This window comes from Larimichthys crocea, chromosome XII, assembly GCF_000972845.2.
Source record: "Larimichthys crocea isolate SSNF chromosome XII, L_crocea_2.0, whole genome shotgun sequence".
In the NCBI taxonomy this organism is placed as follows: Eukaryota; Metazoa; Chordata; class Actinopteri; family Sciaenidae; genus Larimichthys; species Larimichthys crocea.
Window position 1 is genome coordinate 14,575,310 of NC_040022.1, and position 22,563 is coordinate 14,597,872.

The 22,563-nt window shown below is 41.0% G+C and overlaps 1 protein-coding gene across 1 annotated transcript in view; it reads left to right on the plus strand.

Annotated features, from left to right (window-relative positions):
* gpc1b (glypican 1b) overlaps positions 1 to 22,563 on the plus strand; it is a 61,121-nt gene that overhangs the window by 27,969 nt on the left and 10,589 nt on the right. The window contains exons 3-5 of the mRNA XM_019262196.2: positions 7,799 to 7,957; positions 19,310 to 19,537; positions 19,776 to 19,939. Coding sequence (XP_019117741.1) covers positions 7,799 to 7,957; positions 19,310 to 19,537; positions 19,776 to 19,939 — 551 coding nt within the window. The remainder of the gene's footprint in view (positions 1 to 7,798; positions 7,958 to 19,309; positions 19,538 to 19,775; positions 19,940 to 22,563) is intronic.

Sequence of the window (22,563 nt, forward strand, 5' to 3'; positions counted from 1 at the left end):
GATGACATTAAAGAAGGCAGGACATGGCTGGGCAAGTTGGCAGGCAGGTTGGAAAAGCTACGACACCACATCAGCACTGTGATTGTACCTGCTAAGTGAATGGGACAGGTTGCTGCCACCACTTGAAGAAGTTGGCACTCACACTCTTTAGTTATTCATCGGCCACTGGGATTTGTGTGTCTCTCTGTATGAAGCGGAGAGCCAGACGGAGAGAGAGAAGAGACAGGCCTTGAAGAGGAATATGTGTTTGTGTGCATACCACTCTGTGCCTGTCCCTTATCAGAGCGGGCAGTCAAGCATGTTTCTTAAGGCTACAGCAACTTAATGACAAACCCTGTTATAATTCATCGTGTTTCTTATAAATCACAGCTCCCATTAAAGGGGTTGCCACAGAACTGGGAACCTGCTGGTTCCTTTGGACAAATGTCACGCGTTCCCTTCCATTTATCTCCAAATGAACTACGAAATAAAGTTTCTGTGTAGCTTCTCTCTCTCTCTATCTCTCTCTCTCTCTCTCCCTCTCTCTCTCTCTCTCTCTCTCTCTCTTATAGGGGTAGAAGTTGCCATCCCTAATCCATTTTAATCTGTAAACAATGACAATGCCACTGTACTTCTCCAGTCTTATGTTACAGCATCTGTTTCACATCTGTTGCTATGAAAGAAATTGTGAATTTGGATGGTGCATCAGCATGAGCACACAGTAATTTAAAGAAAAACAAAAAACTTGTTGGTAGCCGTAAGCATATTTAAGGAAAAGATACAATATCCTTTCTTATCTTTCCACAAGACAGGATCTGTGTCATCCCGTCCTTTGCTGTTCTCCACTTCTCTACTCCACTCCATTTCTCTCCGGCCCATTTGTCGAGATAGGCTGACCACTGTTAGGCTGAATCACAGCCAGAGCTATTTAACTCTAACCAAGTAATCTACTCCCCAGGGGCCCACATCATTACATTATCACCTTATTTCTCCCTCCTGCAGTCAAAATGAGTAACTAGTCAATTTTTTTTTCCCAGCCCAATAAAATGTGTCATGGCAAATGGGTGCAAAAAGCACCTGTTTTGTGTGGCAGCAGTGTGTGGTATTAGTCTGTTACTGCCGTGGTGTATTCATGTATTAATGAATAGCTCTCTTATTAGCTAGCAGGTAGGCAAATGTGTGGGCTTAAAGAAAGCAGCATGGAGATCAGCTGGCCTCTGTAGTAATGTGTTATTAATGTGTTGTGTGGCCGCCACCTCGTCTGGCTCGAGGAAGCTATTTATGTGACTTTCTGCTTGGCTCAGATTACCAGACTGGTGAGCGTCTAGGGTCTAGGTTAAAGCCTGGGTTGCCCATAGGCCGTTCTGTGAAGTACAAAGAAAGACAGACAGGAACAGGAATGCAGGGTGGTATCTGTTGGACAGGGACCATAATGTTGTCTGCATTAAACATTTGTCTCATCTGTATGCGAAATGTCAATGTGTACAGTTGGCAGATCAGAAATGTAAACATCTGTTGCCAAATAGCCCAATTATTTTTCAGCAGTTTAACCCTAATCCACTGTTCAACTGTGTGTGTGTGTGTGTGTGTGTGTGTGTGTGTGTGTGTGGATGGGTGTGTGCACATGTGTGTGATTCCTGGTGTTCCATGGGTGTTTTCCCTCGCAGTGGCAATAACCCACCAAACTGTGGACACACACACTCACTCTCACACCAATGACTGGATTAGGCTGCTAATCTATCTGATCCCGCAGCATGTGTGCACATGCATGCCTGCATACAAACACACACACACACAAACACACACACACACACACACACACACACACACATATATTGCGAATTGTGGTTTGAAACAGTGTGAGTTATGCAATGGCAATCATTACCAGGAGCCATCAGTTATGTGCGTCAGTGTATCAGAGTGGTCTCAGTCATGTGGTTTTGTCAGATGTGCTTCAGAAGAAAAGTATGGAGATTTAGCAGCTGTTCACATGCAATGCATCCTAAATTCCTGTTTACATACTTCTCCAAGGCCTAAGTGCCAGCAGTGTCAGACTCAATAAATAAAACCAGAACTCAAGCCTAGCATTATTTCCAGTGTCTTTATTTATACTAATATGTGAATCATAGGATTTATTTAGACATCAACTTAAATTCTCTTCTGTAGTCTGTATATGCTCACCAGTCTGCCTCCAACAGCATTGTGCAGCCGATAGTGACATGTTGTGTTGTGTGCCCACCTTCACATATGATATGCAAATTCTGGTACTGACTATAAACAAGAAAATAAGAATTTTAATAGAAGTTAATAATAAAAAGAATGTATATTGCTAATTGCAAAAATGTGAAGATAACCATGGTGACATATGGCACCGCCACAACTAAAATAAGGTCTGATGCAACTTGATGCTGTGCTATTTATGTGCTTGATTAGACCAGAAATATCACAAAAGTGCTATTAGAACACATGAAAATTGCCAAGAAAATATATGATAGATAATATATGTTCATTTGAGACGCCCACTGTGCTCAATTTGATGAGATCGAGCAGCATTCGGTTTCCAGGTAACATGCAACTTATTTTAGTGCGTACATACTGTTCACAAAGTATATCACAAGGCTCTGTCCCATGATGTCTAACCCTAGAACAGTTCGCACATGCACAAGAGCAGATGCCAAAGAAAAGTCATCAGTGCCCGTAGGTCTAATAGTCTAGACAATATTTACGTCTAGACAGTTGCATATATGTGAATTGTGAAGAGTATCCCATCTATTCAGACTAGTTTTAAAAATGCTGGAAGCCACACATATTTTTCTGCGAGGCAAACCTCTGCACTGCTGAGGTAATAGTTGTCATAATAAAAAATAAATTAGATACAGTGTACACTTTCTTAAAGGCCAAGAGTCTCAGCAGATAACAATGAAAATACTCATACCAATTTTCCATCATTCCACCAACATGAAGGTCTGAATTGCTTAGCTCAAAATTCCATATCTCAGTCACACCGGCGCAGGTTAACATATTCTGAATTGATGGAACTATTGTATCATCAAAACTTGCCACAGCTGATGTGAAATAAACTGCTACAATGGCTGGCTGTGCATTTTGTTGTGAGAAAATGTTTTGTGTTTGTATTATTATCTCAGTTCCCATGGACCATAAAGAAACAAACACACACTAAACAGTAACACAATGATGGTGGCATAACTGGACAAGGACAGTACAGTACTTTGACTTCTCATAGACTACCAGACAAATGACGAAGACACTTGGGCTTTGACTCATTCTTAATTTCCTGTTGCCCTCTCCTCCGTTTCCCACCATCTCTAAAAGCTTCTGACTGTCAGTCTCTCCCATGCTTTATCACAGTGTGCACGACCTTATACTGGCTTCCCAGATTGCCGTTTAATAGGAGCCTTCCTCCCTGGTGAACGGTGATAAGCTAATGGTTAGGGAATTGCTCACCATTTAGCAGCCGTGTCTGTCAAAGGAAAAGGGGAAGAAGTGATGGGCGACTTTTATGTGGATTCAAGTGAATAGTTGGTTTTCTTAATTTTGCTTTCATGCATGGATTAATGTTTGTGTGGACGGAGGGGGGTTCATCTGTGTAATTTTTAGGAGAGGCCAAATAATTAGCTCGCTACCTCTGAGCTGATTGGCCTCACAGAAGGTGGCTGATTAATACAAAACGCCTACACTGTCAATTTTAGTATATTTGAATGGATTATTTCATTTTAAGTAGATCTTATTCATGTCAGGTCTTTGTTTCATCACTATGTGCCAGTTTAAACTCTTTATGATGCATTGTTATGACCACATTTTTCTAGTTTTTCATACATTCCAGGCTGCAGGTACAATTCAGGAACAATAGAGGCAGGAAATGGCGAGAACAGACTGGAATTTTCTTAATGAGTCTCTAATGTATGAGGAGTGGTCCATGTGGCATGTGATTAAAAAACATCTTTCTAAGCGCAGAAAATGAGATGTGTCTTGTATTATAAGCACAGAAAATTGAACGTCTGGAACATTAGCATCTGCTGCCCTCTCTGTTGTGGCCTTTTAGATGCTATTGCTGGAGCCTCCCACTAACACAGCTCCTCTCCAGATTGAGCTGTCCTCCTCTGCTGATTACTCTAGTATCCTCTGGCTATGAGACTGGAGTGTGTGAATGTGTGTGTGTGTGTAAGAGAGAGAGAGAGAGACAGAGAGGGTGGAAGTGTAAAAATCAGGAGAGCCTGTCTGGTTGTTAGGGATACATTTCCTCCACGCTTTGATTGAGAGTGGCTTACTGTCGCTCTCACCTAAATAGACACACAAACAAATGCAGAGGCTTACTCCAGTTCGCTGCATCAAATTGAAGACACAGCTCTGTCTGTAACATTAGCCGATCGTTAGGTTACCCAAGTGTAAATATAATGCTCTAATACAGGTGACCTTTTCTACTGTGACACATGTGTGCGTCCAGGAGCGGTCATTTGTATTTAAAACAGCGTGTTTGTGTCCTCTCTGCAGATGTTGTGAGTGTATACTGAACCCTCTGAAGAGATCATTTCTGGCTGGCTGCATCTGGAAGCCTCACACCTCCTACTATCTGTGTGTGTGTGTGTGTGTGTGTGTGTGCATATCAAAGTGTATATTCCTGTTCTGTGCACAGATGTCCTTCAAATGGGAGGCAGCAGGCAGATTGCACTGGAGAATATGGCCACAGGCCTGTAACACACATCCACACTAAAACCAGTCTAGGCATTTAAATGGCCGTCCCAGGGGCTGACAGATTGCAGCTGACCCCTGATAACACTGTATGCCATCCTGGCATCAAGCTTCTCCCTGACTCTTCCTATCCCACCTCCTTTTTTTTCCCCCTCTTCTCCATTTCTTTACCCCTTAACCTTAACTTGCAGTTTATTTTTCCCTTCACTGACACGCACAAAAACCGCACAGACTTGCATACATATGCCCTTCTCCAAGTCCAAATTCTCGCCCTTGATGTGTGTGTGTGTGTGTGTGTGTGTGTGTGTGTGTGTGTGTGAAGAAAGAGTGTGCTGATAGACGCTCAATGTCACCTCCTCCTCCGATCCGTCCTCCACTTTCGTGTTTGAAGAGGAAAATTGCCTTTAATTGCTCCACTTTAGAGTTGGCCTGGATGAGACTCTTAAAGGACAGTTACAGAAACTTGTGTGACAAGTGAATGGTTACTTATCATGCACACATTGGCTGTAAAATGTGGCGGAGATTGGCGACTGGAGTGGGAATACACAGTGATTAACTCAGGCTACAACTACAGTAAATGAAGGTGAAACGCCTGCTTGCAATCACTGAGCCAGTGCACACAGAAATCACTGGCTTTCATGATGAAAAGGATGGCAGGATCAATCTTATCGATAGCAGCAGTGTGCCTATAGACTTGCCCTCAGCTGCCAGGTGCATGATAATGATAGCCTGAGGGACATTAAATCATTAATCTTGTACTTATGTGTGTTAACTGCATTTATGCATGCCTTTTTTTGTAGTCTGTGCAAAGCTCTGTAACGTGATGATGAGGATGCATACATAATAAAGTAATTAAACATGTAACCTGCAAAGCTTTAATGATTAGACTAAGGCTTAGACTTGTTTTAAGATTTGGCATCCGACTTATTATTAGACTTATCTCTATTAACAAAGGATAGTACATGGGCAAAGATCATGGGATGTGTTACAGTACATGGTATGCACATGAAAAAAGTAGGTGTAGGTTTTAATATTACAGATAGATTCTGTGTTGACAGGTAAAGGACAGCAAAGATTAGAGTTGTAAGGTTAAACCTGAGAGGTTTCAAATATTTCAGTAAAATAAGTTGACTCTTTCAGCTGCTGATAACATTATTTTGCTTCTTATACTTAAATGGCAGTGGCCTAGACACCATCATATTAATCCCGAGTCATCACTGGTGTGCTATTGAGAAACAGAAAATCGAAAAATCCCCAAAGAATTCAAAACTTTTTTCAGTAAGCCACCAATAAAACACAGGAGGCCTTAAGTTTAAATTTTGTTAGAACACAAAAAAAAGAAACAAGTGATAATTGTTACCTTTAGGGTCTAAATATGTGTGTGTGTGTCTACAGTATGTGTGTAAATTTAAGTGAACTCTTGTAACAGGCTGATCAAGACGATTTTTTCTCTTCCCTCTAGCAGGGAGGAGAAGAAAGGAAAATGACTGTCTGCTGAGGCAGTTAAAATGCTTGTCACTGCGGGGCCTTTGGGTGAGAAGGTAGACTCGGTGAGATTCGGTTAGGTGCCTCTTCCATGGAGGGGGTTATAGACTCAGAATGTAAATTCTCCAATCTGCACTCTACAGTGTATAAATGCTGCTTAGCACAAAGTGCGACCAATGGCACACTAATATCAAATAACACTGGAGATGCCGGTTTCTGTAATACAGACTCTGGACTTGTCAACAACAAATACTATTATTGTTATCACCTTCTTTTCACCTGGCACTCCTGTTTGAACCTGTGAAAATGCAGGCATAGAATGACAAGTTCCATCCCATATCTCCAAAAAAACCTGAAAATATTTGTTTACTTTTTCGGAGTTTGAACTTTTTTAAATCAACAGTGTGATCGACAGTTGGAGAAATGAACTAAAGAAACAGTGTTCTGTACGTGTGTGTGTTTTATGGCTGTTACAGATACAGTGGGATTACCTACTAGGCCCAGGTATAAATTGATGAAAATTTACAACCCAACAAAAAGATATGACTTTTTAGCACTGAGCTCAAAAATGCTTGCCATCTATCCTTCGGCATACTTCAATCTTTCTTTTTTCGTCAACAACTCTATGTGGGTTCATCAGAAACTTTAATAACCACATCTATAGTCTTTAGAAGTCTGGCAGAATAATCTCAAACCGTCATTATTTCCTTTGTTGTGGTTGCTTCCTTGCTTTGGTTGCTCCATATTATCCAGTGTATCCTTGTTTTTGTTACTTTTTTTTTATCACTGTGTGCCTTTGTGGTTCTTTGTGGGTTAATATTGTGTATATAAGTGTGTGTGTGTGTGTGTGTGTGTCTGGAAAAAGGAACAGTGAGGTAAAACAATTTTCATTGTCAGTCAAAGTGTTGCATCATACATGATCTTTTTCCCATTTACCTGCAATTTAACAACATGAATTTTGTTCGCCTTAGGCTTCGGTTGATGTAGATGTTATGTTATTTCCCTCTGACACAATTTGTTCTGATTTCAGCTGCAGCTTGACTGCAGGTTTAACCAACTTTGACAGCCCCTGTTTAAACTCTCTCATATTGTTATCTGGTTTGCTTGTGTGTTTACTCACACACATAAAATGAGCTCACACATCCTTTCTACTTCCCTGGTTTTCTGAGTTTGTGTATCTGCGTGCGTGCACGTGCACGTGCACAGGCATGCGTGTCAGGAGTGCTCATTAAAACTGTATGGGAGCTGATGCTGTACTCCTGCTCCACTGGTCCCATTTCCACAGAGTTCTCCACATCTTGCCAGATAATCAGGCGGGCAAATACATGTAGCCCTGCATCCGCGACTGCCAACAAGCTGGGTTTGAGGTCGTAAAAACAGCCACTTCAGCTAATTCATCCTGTCATGTTCATGTTAACCACAGAGTATTTTATACAGCAGCAACATAGGAACTATTAATCACACAACTTATGTTCTTAACTGAATTGATGGAACCTGTTAATGTTAATGCCATGTTTCTTGTCCCTTTTCTTCACTGCTTTTCTTCATCCCCTCCTTCTACCCTTTTTGTTCTCCTTTCCTTCGCTGTTCCTGCTCCTTTCCTCCCCCTTTCTCCACCTGCTAGGGGAGCACCTGCGCATTTGTGCCCAGGGTTACACCTGCTGTACCAGTGACGTCGAGGACAACTTGGCCATGTTGAGCCGCAGGGAGATGGAGGGACTGCTCAGAGAGGCTGGCCGATCCTTACAGACCTCCCTCAACGGACATTACAAGGCCTTCGATAGTGAGTTTGCATATTGCCAATGAGTGTATGAGTGAGCTATACAAGAGAAAAAAAAAACACAAATAGATGTGTTTATATGTGTGTGCACTGCAGTTCTTCAACAGTAATCAGCTCAGACCCAGTTCTGAGTGTTTGTGTGCTGGTTTTGATAGGGCATTGTTTTGCCAGCTGTGGCTTCACAAAAGTGCACGCACACAGACTGACAATAAGTAAAGGAGATAAGTTAAAGGCCTTTTATCATACAGTCTGCAGATTGATGCAGAGCATTGATCTACTGTCATGCTTCAACAGACAGTAGTAATGCCTTGCAGTGCTTTTGCCAGAATGCCAGGCTGTTGTTTTTCTTAACTTTACTACTAAGCCTGCTAAGTCAGAGCCACAGAAAAATTCAAACGATGTAAAATCATTTAATCACAACGTCCCAAGTCAGGGACCTTCTTTCATGTCATCTCTCTCTGACTGCTCCCTGTACTACATAATAAAGACAGAAGTAGCAGAAAAAAAAATTAAATCTGAACTTTGAAATAATAATAAATGACTTTCTTTAAAGCAGTTTTGTTATCACATAGCCTCCTGAAGGGAACGGGGATTATTGGAAGCAGTGTTTTCATTAAAACTTCTGCTCATTCTACAACAGAACAAACTTTGTAAGTCTTCCGTCCAACCATACGGAACCATAAACACATTTTTCAGGGATTTACATAACTGTGTTTAAATAAGTTTGACAATATTGTAGTAGTGTAAGTAAGTATAACAACAGAACTGATACTGGTAAGATGCATATGTATTATTTGCAAAGATTTGATAACTTAATCAAAGAAGGCTTTATTTAAAAAAACCTCACCAATCGCAGTCCTTGACTTCAACTCCCATGTTTCATGACACTTAGCAGTTCCTATTTCAAAATGCTTTAACATTTCGCAGTAAAATCAGGACACGTAATTGTGATGCTTTAAGTGTGAGACTAGAAATGAGAGAGACAAAGACAGACAGAGAGAAAGAGAGAGGGATTTTCAATCTTGGAACATTGGTGCACCAAGGCAATTATTTGTGTCTAATGACCTGCTCCAGTTAATAGAAGGGTGTCTCTGTGCTCCACTTGTTCCCCTTGGCCAGTCGGTGACAATGGATCTGTCAGCTGGGGCTCTGAGCTTGGCTAGTTAGCCTGACCTTTCCAGATCACAGTGATTAGTGGCTGAGTGACATTTCTTTAGTCTTCTTCTATCGCTCTGTGTCCTTCTTTCTCATGGTCCCTCCTTTTCACTAAGGAGGGACCATGGAGGTTGTTGCTGTGCCAAAGGAAAACAGTCATCGTGCCAAGTACACACACACACAGAAATCGACACACACAGATACAAACTCAAACTTGTCCAAGACATACAAATTCTCTCCAAGTTAGTTTATGTCACCCTACAGTTCTTGAACTTTACTATTCTTCAGGAAAACACCTCATTTAGCACAGCATGCCAGTAAACAACACAGACTACAGACGCGCATCCAAGCAGCACTCAACGGCGACTTCTAAACATTCTAATGATGTGCATCCAAGAACTTGTGGATAAATACACACAGAGACCCACGTCATGAACATTGCAACTTGTGTTGTCTCACAGTGAAGTCATTTGGAGCTTGTTTTTTTTGTTCCTGCATGCTTGCCAGATGTATCACACTTAGAAAAATTCAGATAGCTGCTGTTTTTCTTGGAGACAGAAAATTAATCAGGCCGTTGACCTCAAATCTAGTCACACCTGTACATGCTCTGAATTCTATTCTTCTCCAAAGCAACCAACTACCGTTCTGTTCAACTTTTTTTATTTTCCACTGCTTTTCATATTCCCTTATCTCACCCCAGCATCAGATGTGAATCTGACAGAGGGAGGAGAGAAGTGTATGTGTGTCCGGACCTTGAGGTCTAAAAACCATCTGTTGTTGACTGTGTCCTCTGAAGTTGAGAACTGAGAGATAGACTGGGGTTAATTGGACCATAATATGTTACATTTGCTGCCACATGATCAGTGCCGTTTGGCAGGATTCAGATATTCTTACTGAACACATCCTGTTGTTATACTTAGCTTTTGAAAAGTAAAGTGTTTCAGGCTTTGGTAAACAACTCACTTTAACTTTTCTGAATGAAGGGTGAATGTGGGTTATTTATAGGGATAGACACAAAATATTCTGCAAGGTTGATATTTGTTATTAAAAATAGGTGAGGATTAGCTGATTTCTAACCACATCCGGAGATTTTTTGTTCAGTATACAGGAGAGCACAGTGACATTGTACCATGCTGCCAGTCCCTGCACATCTGGCTGTGTTTAGCAGGGTGTGGGCTAGCTAGCGCCATGTGGCTAAGTGTAGGGTGTTACTGTTCCAGCCCAGGCAGGCTAGGCCTTTTTGGGTCCAGGGACTTTGGAAGAAGCCCCAACTAAGCCGCAGATTAGAGGACCAGAATACTCACATACAGCTGGATCTGGGCCTTTCGAGTGTGCACATTGTATATATGTGAGCATGCAGATGTGTGTTTATATACATGTGTTTGTAAGTTTGTAATTTAGTGTGTGTCACTCTGAGTGACTGAAAATGGTCTTTGTATACAGTATAGAGTGTACGTGGTTTGCACTTGGTACTCCCAATTTATTCGCTGTCATTCATACCGTGCACAAAGATACAAACTAAATAATACATTACGTTAAACAAAGACACAGTATTTTTATGCTCAAGAGGAAAAAAGAAGGGTGAAGGAGAGGACAGAGTGAAAATGAGGCAGATGGAATAATAAAAGATTACAGAGAAAACGGGCACATACTGTCAGAGCGTAGTTGGACAGTGGTAGCCAGAAAGAGTGTGAAAGAGAAAAAGAGATGGTGTAACATATGAAAGTGAGAGAGGAAAGGTCAGAAAGGACACGGAGAGTGATGGCACCAAAGGGAGCTTTGTGTTAGATGGCAACCAGGTGTATTAGACAGACGGTAGCCTTAAACCTGGCAGGTGGTGTTTGGCCTAATGGTGCCATCACTGGCATCTGGATTATGTGTGTGTGTGTGTGTGTGTGTGTGTGTGTGTGTGTGTGTGTGTGTGTGTGTGTGTGTGTGTGTGTGTTCACTTGTACTGTAGCCACATGGAGCTTCTAGCAAAAGTGTGCTTTTTTACTTTGTAGAACAGGATGCTTGTTTAGAGTTTATATACACATTTATATTGTGACAAGATGAAAAGCAAAGATCATATTAACAAACTTTGAGAGTCACATGAGAAAATAAATTCTGGTGATCCATTTTCAAAGTCTTTCAACTTAAGAAAGGGTGGAAAAAAAAGTTATATTTCTAGGATAATCTTTAATTTCAACAGTGAAAACAGGCAAAGAGAGTATTGGTGCACTTTAGTCTCAAAGACATTTTTCACATGTTTTCACAGATTTAAAAAAAAAAAAAAATGAAGAAGCTTTGAAATACTGTCCTGGCAAAATGTTTTTTTCACCCCCTAAACAAAGGAGAAAATAATTTAGATCAGGGTTACGGTGTTTTTACAAATGTTTCTGAATACAGCGCTTCATGGCCCTGCATGATTAAGCATAAAACTACTCCTGTGCATATCCAACTGCTTTCACAACTTGAGTTCCTCTAACTCCTGGCTTGAGTCTGGCTTTATTGCAAACAAGGTCAAATAATGACAGATCATTTTTATCTGGCTAAAAAGACTGTGGCAGCATTACTTCGTTTAGAGCTGAAATGATTTTGATAAGCAACAAAAAAGGCAAATATTCTCCGGTTCCAGCGATTCAAATATGATTATGTACTGCTTTTTTGTCTAATATGACAATAAACAGGTTTTTTTTTTAGGTTGTTGGTCTGACAAAGCAAGACATTTGCGGATGGGGTCTTTGGGGGCATTTTAAAGATCATTGAATGGGCTAAATTCACAGTCTTCTATATGTAGATACAGAAAGCAGGGTCAAAGACATAGACTGGATACTGATCTTAACCCAGGTCTTGAATCAACAACACACAGAGAAACTACACACACATTTATACACTGGCACACAGTATTTATGAGCAGCCAAATACTTATTGGCCAGTGTGTTCCAGCCCATTTCAGTTCAAGGCAGATCAGTGGTCATAGAGCTTAATCTGATTTGAGGGGTACTGGCTGGCTGGCTGGCTGGCTTATGGGTACACTCATTTCTAGATGACCAAGCAGGACTCGCTTTCTTATTCATTTAAGTGGAGTACTGAACATCTCCCAATGCCATCTTCACCCGTGGAGACTGAGACGACACAATCTACGAGAAGAATGACATCAAGCACAGTCAAATTTATCAGATTTACGCAATAGGCAATAAACTTGGATCAAAGGACAAGTCTGAATCACCATTAGCTGATAGCAAAGAACACCCTGCTGTACTTATTATCAGTGAACAGTGGGACAGCACATTGGGAGTTCTAGTAATTTGTAAGTCAGAAGACTAGAATGGAGTATAGCAGCAACAAGTAGCAATACCATAAACTACAGCGTAAAGTCGAATCAGGGCCTTTTTAAAACAGTTAAGACAAAAACTGAGCACAATACATAATGTGTTTTATTTTCATTTCCAAATCACTATATCCATGCCTACTAGTAATGGACACTGGCAACACGTATATGTGTTGCAATAGTTCTACAATTAGGCAACAGATCTGAGTCACTCCTGCCGCCCACCCTCTAATTTCCTGCTTTCAGGGTCACCTCTGATGATGTCATGAAAGACAAGGACATCTGTTCCCATTGTGGTGCTTGATTGGCTCATTTTATCTGCATGCAAATCACGTCGGTGGGGACCAGGAGTACATTGGCCTAATTATGCCAAACACATTACTCACTTGGAGCTATGGCGCCTTGGAAGGATGAAATGAAAGAGAGTGGGAGAAAGCATGATGGAAGAAGAAAAAAAAAGAGGAATGGGGTGTTAGTAAGGATGGCATTGGGGGCAAGCAGTGGAAAGTAAGATGAGATGTGAGGGGGGGGCAAAATGATAGTGAGGGTGAGGGTTGGCATGGCATTTGGGAGGAAACAAGCAGAGGAGAAAGCTGAAAAAGAGAACCAGATGGATACAAAGAGCAGGCATGGGTAAATTGTGCATAATGCTAGCCAGGGAAAGTCACAAGAGAGAAAGTAGAATAAAGACTTCCACAGAGAGCCTGTTGATAAATGACATGCATTATGTAATGTGTCGGCTTGTTTAATATAAGAGACCTTTTAATAGCATCTAAATGCTGGCTAAGGGGCTTGCAGTGCTCCTGGGGCAAAGTATGTGTGTGATAAGTGTTGTTATTGATGGAGACTCTGACTGACACATAAACAGTCTAACTGCTCCCAGATCATCATTTGTGCATTCACTGTGCCCAGGACAGCAATGTTTGTCTATACCTGTTGTGTTTATGGGAAAATAACAAAAGGAAAAGGCTGGGGATCATTGATACACGTGAATGTTAGAAAAAAAAAACAAATCACAAAATCATCTGGTGCCTGCCGAAGAGTCTGTGGGTGGTACGGAATACAGGCTAGCCTTTTGGGGGCTCAAACATTGCAGCCCTGTGTCTCTCAGTCTGCCTTTCTGTCCTTCTCTTGCTCAAGTTACCTCACACATAGGACCTAATTAACATATTTCAGTAAAATTAAGGAGAGAGTAGTTAGGCTCTGGGACAAGGTTCAGTTAAGTTGTTTCATAATTTTTGTGTAAATTGGAACATCATATTACCATTTATGAGACACTTTACATTTTGAAAGATCATTTCCCAACCAAGAGTGATACGATAGAAGCAGGTTTCCTTGCTCAAAGACAAATCTGTCTGTATCTGCCATATTTTTTTTCAGCCAAAAATAATACAAATTTTCCACCAATTCTACAAATTTCATGCATGGCCAAATGCCTCTTGAATGCATCCTGCACCTTCAACCAAATGCAGATGACAGATCAGAGATCCTGGAAAAAAAAAGGTGATGGAGTTTGGCTGCTGGTGCTACAGCAACACTGCCATAACTGGTAGTCCTGAGTTTGAGTCACACGATTGTTGCACAACATTCATTCTTGTGCAAATATATAATAATAATATTCCCAGACAGGATTTGAATATTCTCCAAAATTCATTGCAGCCAACATGATTGTGTATTCTGATGTAGATCAGATCCAGATGTCGGAGGTGCTTTTTTATTTTTTTATGTACCATTGCCACCTGATTCTTATATTTCTTTTCTTTTCTTTTCTTTTCTTTTCTTTTCTTTTCTTTTCTTTTCTTTTCTTTTCTCTTCTTTTCTCTTCTCTTCTCTTCTCTTCTCTTCTCTTCTCTTCTCTTCTCTTCTCTTCTCTTCTTGGCATATGCCTCAACTTTTGCTCTCTGTCTCTCTGCCTCTCTCCTCCCTGCCAAAGAACCATTCAGCTAATATGATCATTCAGCACTTGTCAAATGGACAAATAGAATTACGTCTGTCAGATATGAAAGAGATATACAATTGCTGCTTTTGCAGCCCTGTTCTTCTCCCTACTACTCCCTCTCATTTTTTCACGGGTGCGCCGTCTCTATCCAATCCTCTTATGTCAGTATTTGGTACACCGCCAAAACTCAGTTGATCTGTCATGTTTTAAAGATACTTCTCTATTTATGGACTCTAACTGTATGCTTAAGCATTCATGTCAACATCAGAAAACGAGAATAGCTTTCATTTTTCTTACATTTCATGCATTAATGTGTATCGCCTGCAAAAACAGAAAAAAAAGAAGAAAGAAACAGAAATCAAGCTTTTCCCAGAGTTTGAATTGCATGTTTTATAAAGTTTTTTTCACTCCTCCACTATGGTCCCTGGTGTTATAAAACATTTCCTGCACATGCAAGACAACGTTAACTGCCAAATGGAGGAAACAAACACCAAAATGAGTTTTCACAGGAGACGGGGGAGTTAGGTGAGAACAGACAAGTTGTTAAAGATTCAGTGATTCAGTGATTGCTTATTCACCATCAGATTGTTCAATCAGCTGCTGTGGGTTGCAACTTCATTAGACAGTAGCAAATATTGCCAGACCCGCTAAGCTCTCTGTATTAGAAAACTGATTCTGGTCTAGAATAAACAGATCAAAGCTCGGTCAGTTAATACCCTTATGTAAGAAAGTTATTTAGGACCAGCCCAAGCCCTCGGTGAGAGTGATTGGCAGCTGAAGGAACATCAATGGTACCTCTGTGTTACACAGGATATCTTGTCAATAACAACTTGACACAGGAGACAGAGTGAGGAGGAAGAGGACTAAACATAGAAACACCAGAAAGACAGGGTGGGGAGGACGGCACATGAAGGGAGACGCTACTTATCTGCCTAAAAACACTGTAAAACCAAGAGAGTGTACTGTGGAAGAGAGTGAAATACTTTAATATGTAATTTATTGCTATATATGGTATGTGCACTTTAATGTGTGTGTGTTTAATCAGGTTTAGAAGCAATGGGATAAGAGAACGTAGGAAGAGAGTTAAAATAAGCCTCTACCATATCAAGGTGGCCTGGATGTGAAGCTCCGAGTGATTACAAATGAAATCATTAACTCCCCTTTCACTGCAGAAAGAAAGTCATTAAGGCACACAAGTGTGCGCATGTGTGTGTGTGTGTGTGTGCGCGTGTGTGTGTGTGTGTAAGTGTGGGTGTATATGTTAGACAGAAGTGAAGGAATGAAAGGCAGAATGTGCTCTAGGTAGAGTGTGGCAAGAGATTTTTCTAATCTACCGTGAGGGTCACTGTGGGTTTGTCTCTGTAGTGCAGCTGGGCAAACATTTGAAATATTGTCACGATATCAAAAAGGCATTTTTGCCTCAAAACTCATATGCATCACATATGAAACAGTCAAAATGATTTTTCAGACCAAACTCAGTAGCTCGTTTTGCTCTTTTTGTTAACACAGCTTGTTTGGAGTTATTCATTTGGACAGGAAATTACTGAAAGGATGTTATAATAATAATCTATTTATACTTGATTTACATGACAATATTGAATTATAGCCCAGTCCTACTCTGTTTACAATTAAACATATAATCAATGTGGTATGGTTATAAAGAGGCTCATATGCTGTACAGATTGTAAAGTCCTTTGACACAAATTTAGGATTTGTGGATCTGGTTATCAATGCACAGTAAAATATGCATCTATTCTAAGCTATATACTGTACAGAAAATCTTCATAATATATATATATATATATATATATATATGTATGTATGCCCAACCTTCATCTGATATAATTATATACTGTAAGTAAAACTGAGCTGATTTGGCATTGTTAGAGTTAAATATCAGTATATTGGATCACATGACAATTATGTAATCTGATGCATTTCTAAATGAGTGAGATGACATCTAATCTGAAAATGAGTAAAACTGCCCTACAGTTTGTCTCCTCTTTGTCCCCTCCACACCCAACATGCTGGAATAAAGCAATTAAGCGTCCTCTCCCATCACTCCTTCCTTAGAAAGCAGGCACTGGGGGAGAGAAGGGGGAGGTTGGGCTTTAAGGGATGATGGAGGATTGAGAGAGAGAGAGAGAGAGAGAGAGTTAAAGGAAGGAGGGATGAGCTTGTGGCTCATCATATCATGGAGACACAAACAGATGAAGAATGAGAAAGGTCATCTCCACACACACAAAAGCACATGCGCACACACATGCACGGGGGCTTTGAGTCATACTAATGATGATCATTATTCACTTTAGCTGAAGGGCAGAGGAGAACTGGACAGCGTGATTCCATTTACTGAGATCTGCCCTCCACACGTGGTGACCCCAGAGCACTTAAAAACATGGCCTAGCCACATTAGGAATCTAAACAGAAATGTGTATAATTACTTTAATGGAAAAAAACAACTTCCCTCCATCACCTGAATGCAACTATTTCTGCTGAAACCCATTTCGATAAGCCAGTCTAAAGGCGTTTTTACAGTATGGCTGACAGTATGCACAGCAGGAATGAATTCTAATGGGGATTAAAAGCAAAGCTGCACCTGTCACAGCCGCTCCCCGTCTGTCTGTCTGCCTACCACTGTGTACTCTGGAAAGTGTGTGTGTGTGTGTGATGGTCTGTGAACATTGTGTGTCTGTGTTTACGTGCGTATGTGCTGTCACTTTGAAGTTGGTGTCTCTCTGTTCATGTGTGTGTATGTGCTTTTCTGCAAACTCCTGGAAGTTAAATTGTGGCCGTTGGTTCGCACAAATGTGCACGCTTGCGTGAGTGACATAGATGTAGCTCTTCTGCTACTTTGAGGCTGGCCCAGAGCATTGTTTCCAGATAGTTTGAGTGACAGGAGGTCAGGGAACAGGGGAATGATGTGTCATCTAGCCAGGAAATCTCGCTACTAAACAAGTGCTGGACATATGGCTGCAGCATGTCAGGAGCAGTTATCTCATAGAGTGTTATAATCCAAGAAATGATTTGTTTCACACACAGAGACACACCATTGCTACCATTTGCTCTTTGCGCCAAGGTCTGCAGCTATAATAAGGAACTAACTAGATACCTGATATTTGTATTAACCTTTTCTGACTTAAAAAAAGGATTCTTTTTTTATTTTTTTATTTAAGATTATGTCACACAATTTGCGCCTGGTCCCCAATCATTACTTACTTACTTAATGTGGTTTGTTTTTTTCAGTGTTTTGCAATAGAATTTGCACTTTAATGACATTTCATTAAATTCATACATTTTAAAATACAATTTTAAACTTTTAAAAGAAAAGAAAGAAAGAAAGAAAGAAAGAAAGAAAGAAAGAAAGAAAGAAAGAAAGAAAGATATATATATATATTTGCTCACACTAGTGAGGAGGCATAGGCACAGGCTTTCGGCAACAGTACAGCAAAAGACCAAAAAGCGCCACTATTTAAAATAAAGTTGTTTTTAACAAAGAGCTGAAGAAGTCTGTGGACCTTGGTGTGTCAGGGTAAAGAGCTTTCCAAACCAAACCAAAACCTGGACTTATACATTTTTCAGATATGCTGTAAGCCTTTGGAAGTACCCACCAAGCACAGAATGGCTATTAAATCTAGCAAAAGTAATAATAGGAAATGATGTATGTCTCAGAGCAAATTGTCTTTACAGGAGTACATTTGGGCTAAATACATCTCCACAAAATCAACGGCACCGATGACATTTTTAGCTTTGAGTCTGTGAAAAGGTCAGAAAAAAGCAGCAAATAACAGCAGCAGGCCAGCTGCTGTTTATTAATGAGTGAGAAAGCACAACAGAGATACAGTATCCATCAAGGCCAGAGCTTAGATAATGCCACGCAGATGCGTCAGGATGAGCTTAGCATATTAACATGTTATGGAACTCCAAGTGATGTGATTGTCTTCAGGCCGAGCGCATGTGGGAGTTTGAGTTTTGCAACTTGGCTTAATTTTTCCATATGTTGTTGTCACGGAAACTGTAAGAAGATTACATGTGTTTGAACTGTGTGTAAATATAGAGAAGAGAAGTGTGGTTGATGATTTTTGTTTGTGCCTCATTATGGGGAATAAGGCTACTCGAGTGTCAGGCCACAATCTCCCCCTTTCTCATCTCCTCCCAATCTGGGATGGTGGCAGGCAGAGATAAGACACCAACAAATAACAGCTTCCCATCTCCCTGAAATGCACACACACACACCCACACACACCCACACACACACACACACACACACACGTGTACCAGGTTTGAACCCATTATATACGCGGAGATGCAGAACAAACATTGGCTATATATACACTTCATAATCTGTGTGTGTGTGTGTGTGTTTTCATTTTCTTGTCACCCCATGTAAATGAAGCGGATGGAGTATTAGAACATCATTGTAGGTTTTGGATCTGTTCCCCATGTTTCCATTTGCTTTTGATGTTCGTGCATGTCTCAGACATATTTCAAAATTCTGACAGGCAGCCTACCTACCTGTCTGTCTATTTGCCTGTCTGCTTGTCTGGCTGTCTCTGCCCTGTGTCCTATATCTGTAAATCCTGACTTGGAGCAGTATATACTTTACCCTGAAGCGCTGTCAATTGTCTGCAATCCCCTAGAGGGACATTTTCACATACTTAAACTTTAGGTTCACCAAAAGTATGAGGCAGTGTTAATATGCACAAAGCACTATAAATAAGATTAAGATTAATTTTTTTCCCCCTTCATCCTACATTTATGTTTTGAGTATTGCAGCACCCTAGATGTTCCAGAGGTGAGAATGATAATATGGTCATATAGAGGAGAAAAATGGCACTAAACTAAATAATAATATGCAGAGTGTGATTGTAAACAATGTAGAAATATTTTACTATCTGTACTTCCTTCTTCTGTTTTTAAACCATTACCTCTCCATATTTGTTTGCAGGTTACTTCATTGAGTTGCTGAACCGCTCGGCTGTTATTCTACAGGAGACCTTCACTTCAACTTGGGGAATCACATATTTGCAGAATTCCCAGGTCTTCACAGACCTGTACACAGAGTTAAGCCAGTACTACCGTGGCTCCAATGTCAACCTGGAAGAGGTGCTGAATGAATTCTGGGCCAAGCTGCTGGAAAAGCTCTTCTACCAGGCAAACAAGCAATATTTCATAAGTATGTCAGCCTTTTTTTTTTCATAGAACACCAAATAACAACAAAGGCTTACTAATTTGTGGGTTGTGTTATTGCATGAGAACTTCCTTTACAGCAGCAATATAAAGTACATACATATGAATAGAAGACTAGAAGAATTTGAACTTTTTATTCCATGTAATCTTTAGATGTATTTAGATTCTTTACTTAGATAAAGATTTTAATGCACGGGTATGTTGATTGTGTATATGCATTGCAGGTGAGGACTACCTGGAGTGTGTGTCAAAGCAGATAGACACACTACGGCCCTTTGGAGACACCCCTCGTTTGATGAAGACGACGGTCACGCGCAGATTCGTAGCTGCGCGTTCCTTTGTTCAGGGACTGGTGGTCAGTGGGGAGGTGGTGCGCAAGGTGTCCCAGGTAAAAACTCCCTTTCCACATCCCATTTCTGTTCTTCTTCCCTAAAAATTATAGTGCTAAGCCATACTGGTTAGTTAGTTTTATTTGTTTTGGAGAGTTTTTCATTAAGGGTGACTAACTGCTGAATGTTGAATCTGCTACAAAGCTAATACTCTCTGCTCCCCCTACATGCTCATTGGTATTCTTGTGTAAAGGGGTCTGTATTCATCTCTCCTTAGTGATCACCATTTCTCCTCCTTGATGTGAACACCTAAACACACACACAGACACGCACACACACCCACACACACACACACACACAGGCCTGTTTTTACCAGTCCGTGCGCATAGAGCAACGGCAGATCAATGTTGGTGGAAACGAGAGGCTCCATAAAGTATGGCCCCTCGGCTCAGACAATCAGCCCCTGCAACAACAGTTAATGTCAGCTCCATGCTGAAAAATGTCTCCCCATGCCGTGGGGAGGGTTAATATCTCCCAAGAGAAATGGTCCCCTCTGTGTAAAAGACAAGAGTAAGGTTAAGATCAGAGCAAGACTAGGAAATCATTTCAGCTCCTGAAAGGGAGGTGGCCAGTATTGACGCACAAGTGAAAAATATCTCCCATCAGACACAGAGCCAGGAGTGTGTTGAGAGCAGTGGCCCCATGAGAAATATACGCATCCTTTGGGGAAAACAGATGCTGTACCAGAAATGAATATTACAATTCTTTCCTACCATGAAATATTACAAGGTCAGCCTGTGTGTAAACATGAAAAGACGAAGAACGAGAGAAACACAGTAGCAAACAGACAAAATAGGTTGTGCTGCTGTTACGAGACTTCAAGGCCACACATTTGGATCCATGTCAAAAAAAAAGAATCCATATGATTCTTTTCCCTTCAGTCTGATATATGTGCTCTGGCTTGCACTGTGGGTGGCACATACAATACTGCTTGCTATAGCATCAGTGTTAGACAGCCTGGCCTAGCATTTCCCTCTCTTTCTCTGCCTCTCTTTGGCCCAGAAAATAGGCACAATGTCTCACACCTACACAAAGGGACCGGAGGATGTCTCAATTAACTACCTGCACGTAGCAATGCCTGGCACATCCACAGCCACATGGGAGTAAAATCAGGAATAACCACGAACACAGCTAGTCTAGTGTTGTAGGCAGCTAGTGAATAACAAGGCGCAGACAGTGACAGTGACAAGTGAAACTGGAGCTGAAAGAATAATGCAACTAGTTTAATAGAGCCGGAGACATGACAATTAGTGAGACTCAAGGAAGCAAACAGGGGAGTAAGGAGTAGAATAAGAATGGGCAGGACACTAAGTTGAAATTGCTATTCATGATTTGTGTGCACATTGGTGGACAAGCCAGAGTAGCTTACAACCCCTGCAGAGCTCTGCCAGCAAGATGCTAAACGGATAAGCATCTCTCAGTGCTGAAGGGTTCAGAAATACGTGCACACCTCATCATTCCATCATTCCCTTCCAACGGTGATGCACATTTCCCCCGTGTGGATACTTAATAATTAGCACAGCTTTTACAAAATTACAAAATGTCATCTCTGCACTAATGCCAGGGCACTGGAGTCACAGCCACCCTGAATGAGGTCATGGACTGCCTCTTGCCCTATTTACACTCATCAAAAGACTTAAGAGGGAAGGCGAAACTGGCACACCATATTGCAAGGACAGTTATTAATGGACACATTTGGTCAATTTCTGTAAGAGGGAATTTCCACTGAGCTGTGTAAAAAAAGACGGATTTTGCCTAATTTTTCTTTGACTCATTCATGTCAGGGCCTGTTTGGTCCAATATGATTAAAAGAAGCACAGACTTCAACGAACTGTTTCAATTTCATATTCATAATTTGTATGTGGCTGTCTGCCCCAGCACAGAATCAGTACTGTGCTGTACTTATACAGATTGTAACAGCGCTGTGATGGGAACAAATGAGACAGTGAGAAAAAGCACGAGAGGGAGATTACAAAAAAAAGTCCCTGACAAACTCCAGCATCCTCTCTCGCCGCTATCTTACTCATTCAATCCTTTATTCTCCTTCCTTCCCCATTAAATTGTACTCCAGCATTTCTGTTGATATTTCCCAGAGCTGTGTCCTGTGCTGTCCTCTGTCTCCTTTTAGTGTGAATAGCTCGGTATACGGGTTTGGATCTTAGCTTTCCCTTCCTTTCCCTTGTAATTCTATCTTCGATTGATTAGGCCCTAATGAGACAACCACTCCTATTTATAGCTATGTATTGCCACTTAAAGGGCCCAGTGACTGAAGATTTTTACCACACACTGCTCAGGGACGTATTGCACTGCTCGAGTGTAAAGCTGGAGTGAATAAAATGAAATTCTGTGTGTTTGTGTATATGTGTGTGTGCACTCACTGAAGTTTGTGCTACCAACTTAGAGGAAACATGACATGAATCCCTGCATTGTTTTAGTTGGATTCGTTGTGAAAAATAGGAGCTGTAGTGAATGGTGATGAAAGAGTCTGAGGAGGAGGCTGAGAACACAGCAACGCAGAGCAAAGAGAGACAGAGACGTCGGGGGGGAAAAAGTGAATAATATGAGAGGTGATTTTGATCGAGTGAAAAAGAGATCAGTCAGATGCAGTCTTTCTTTCTGGTTA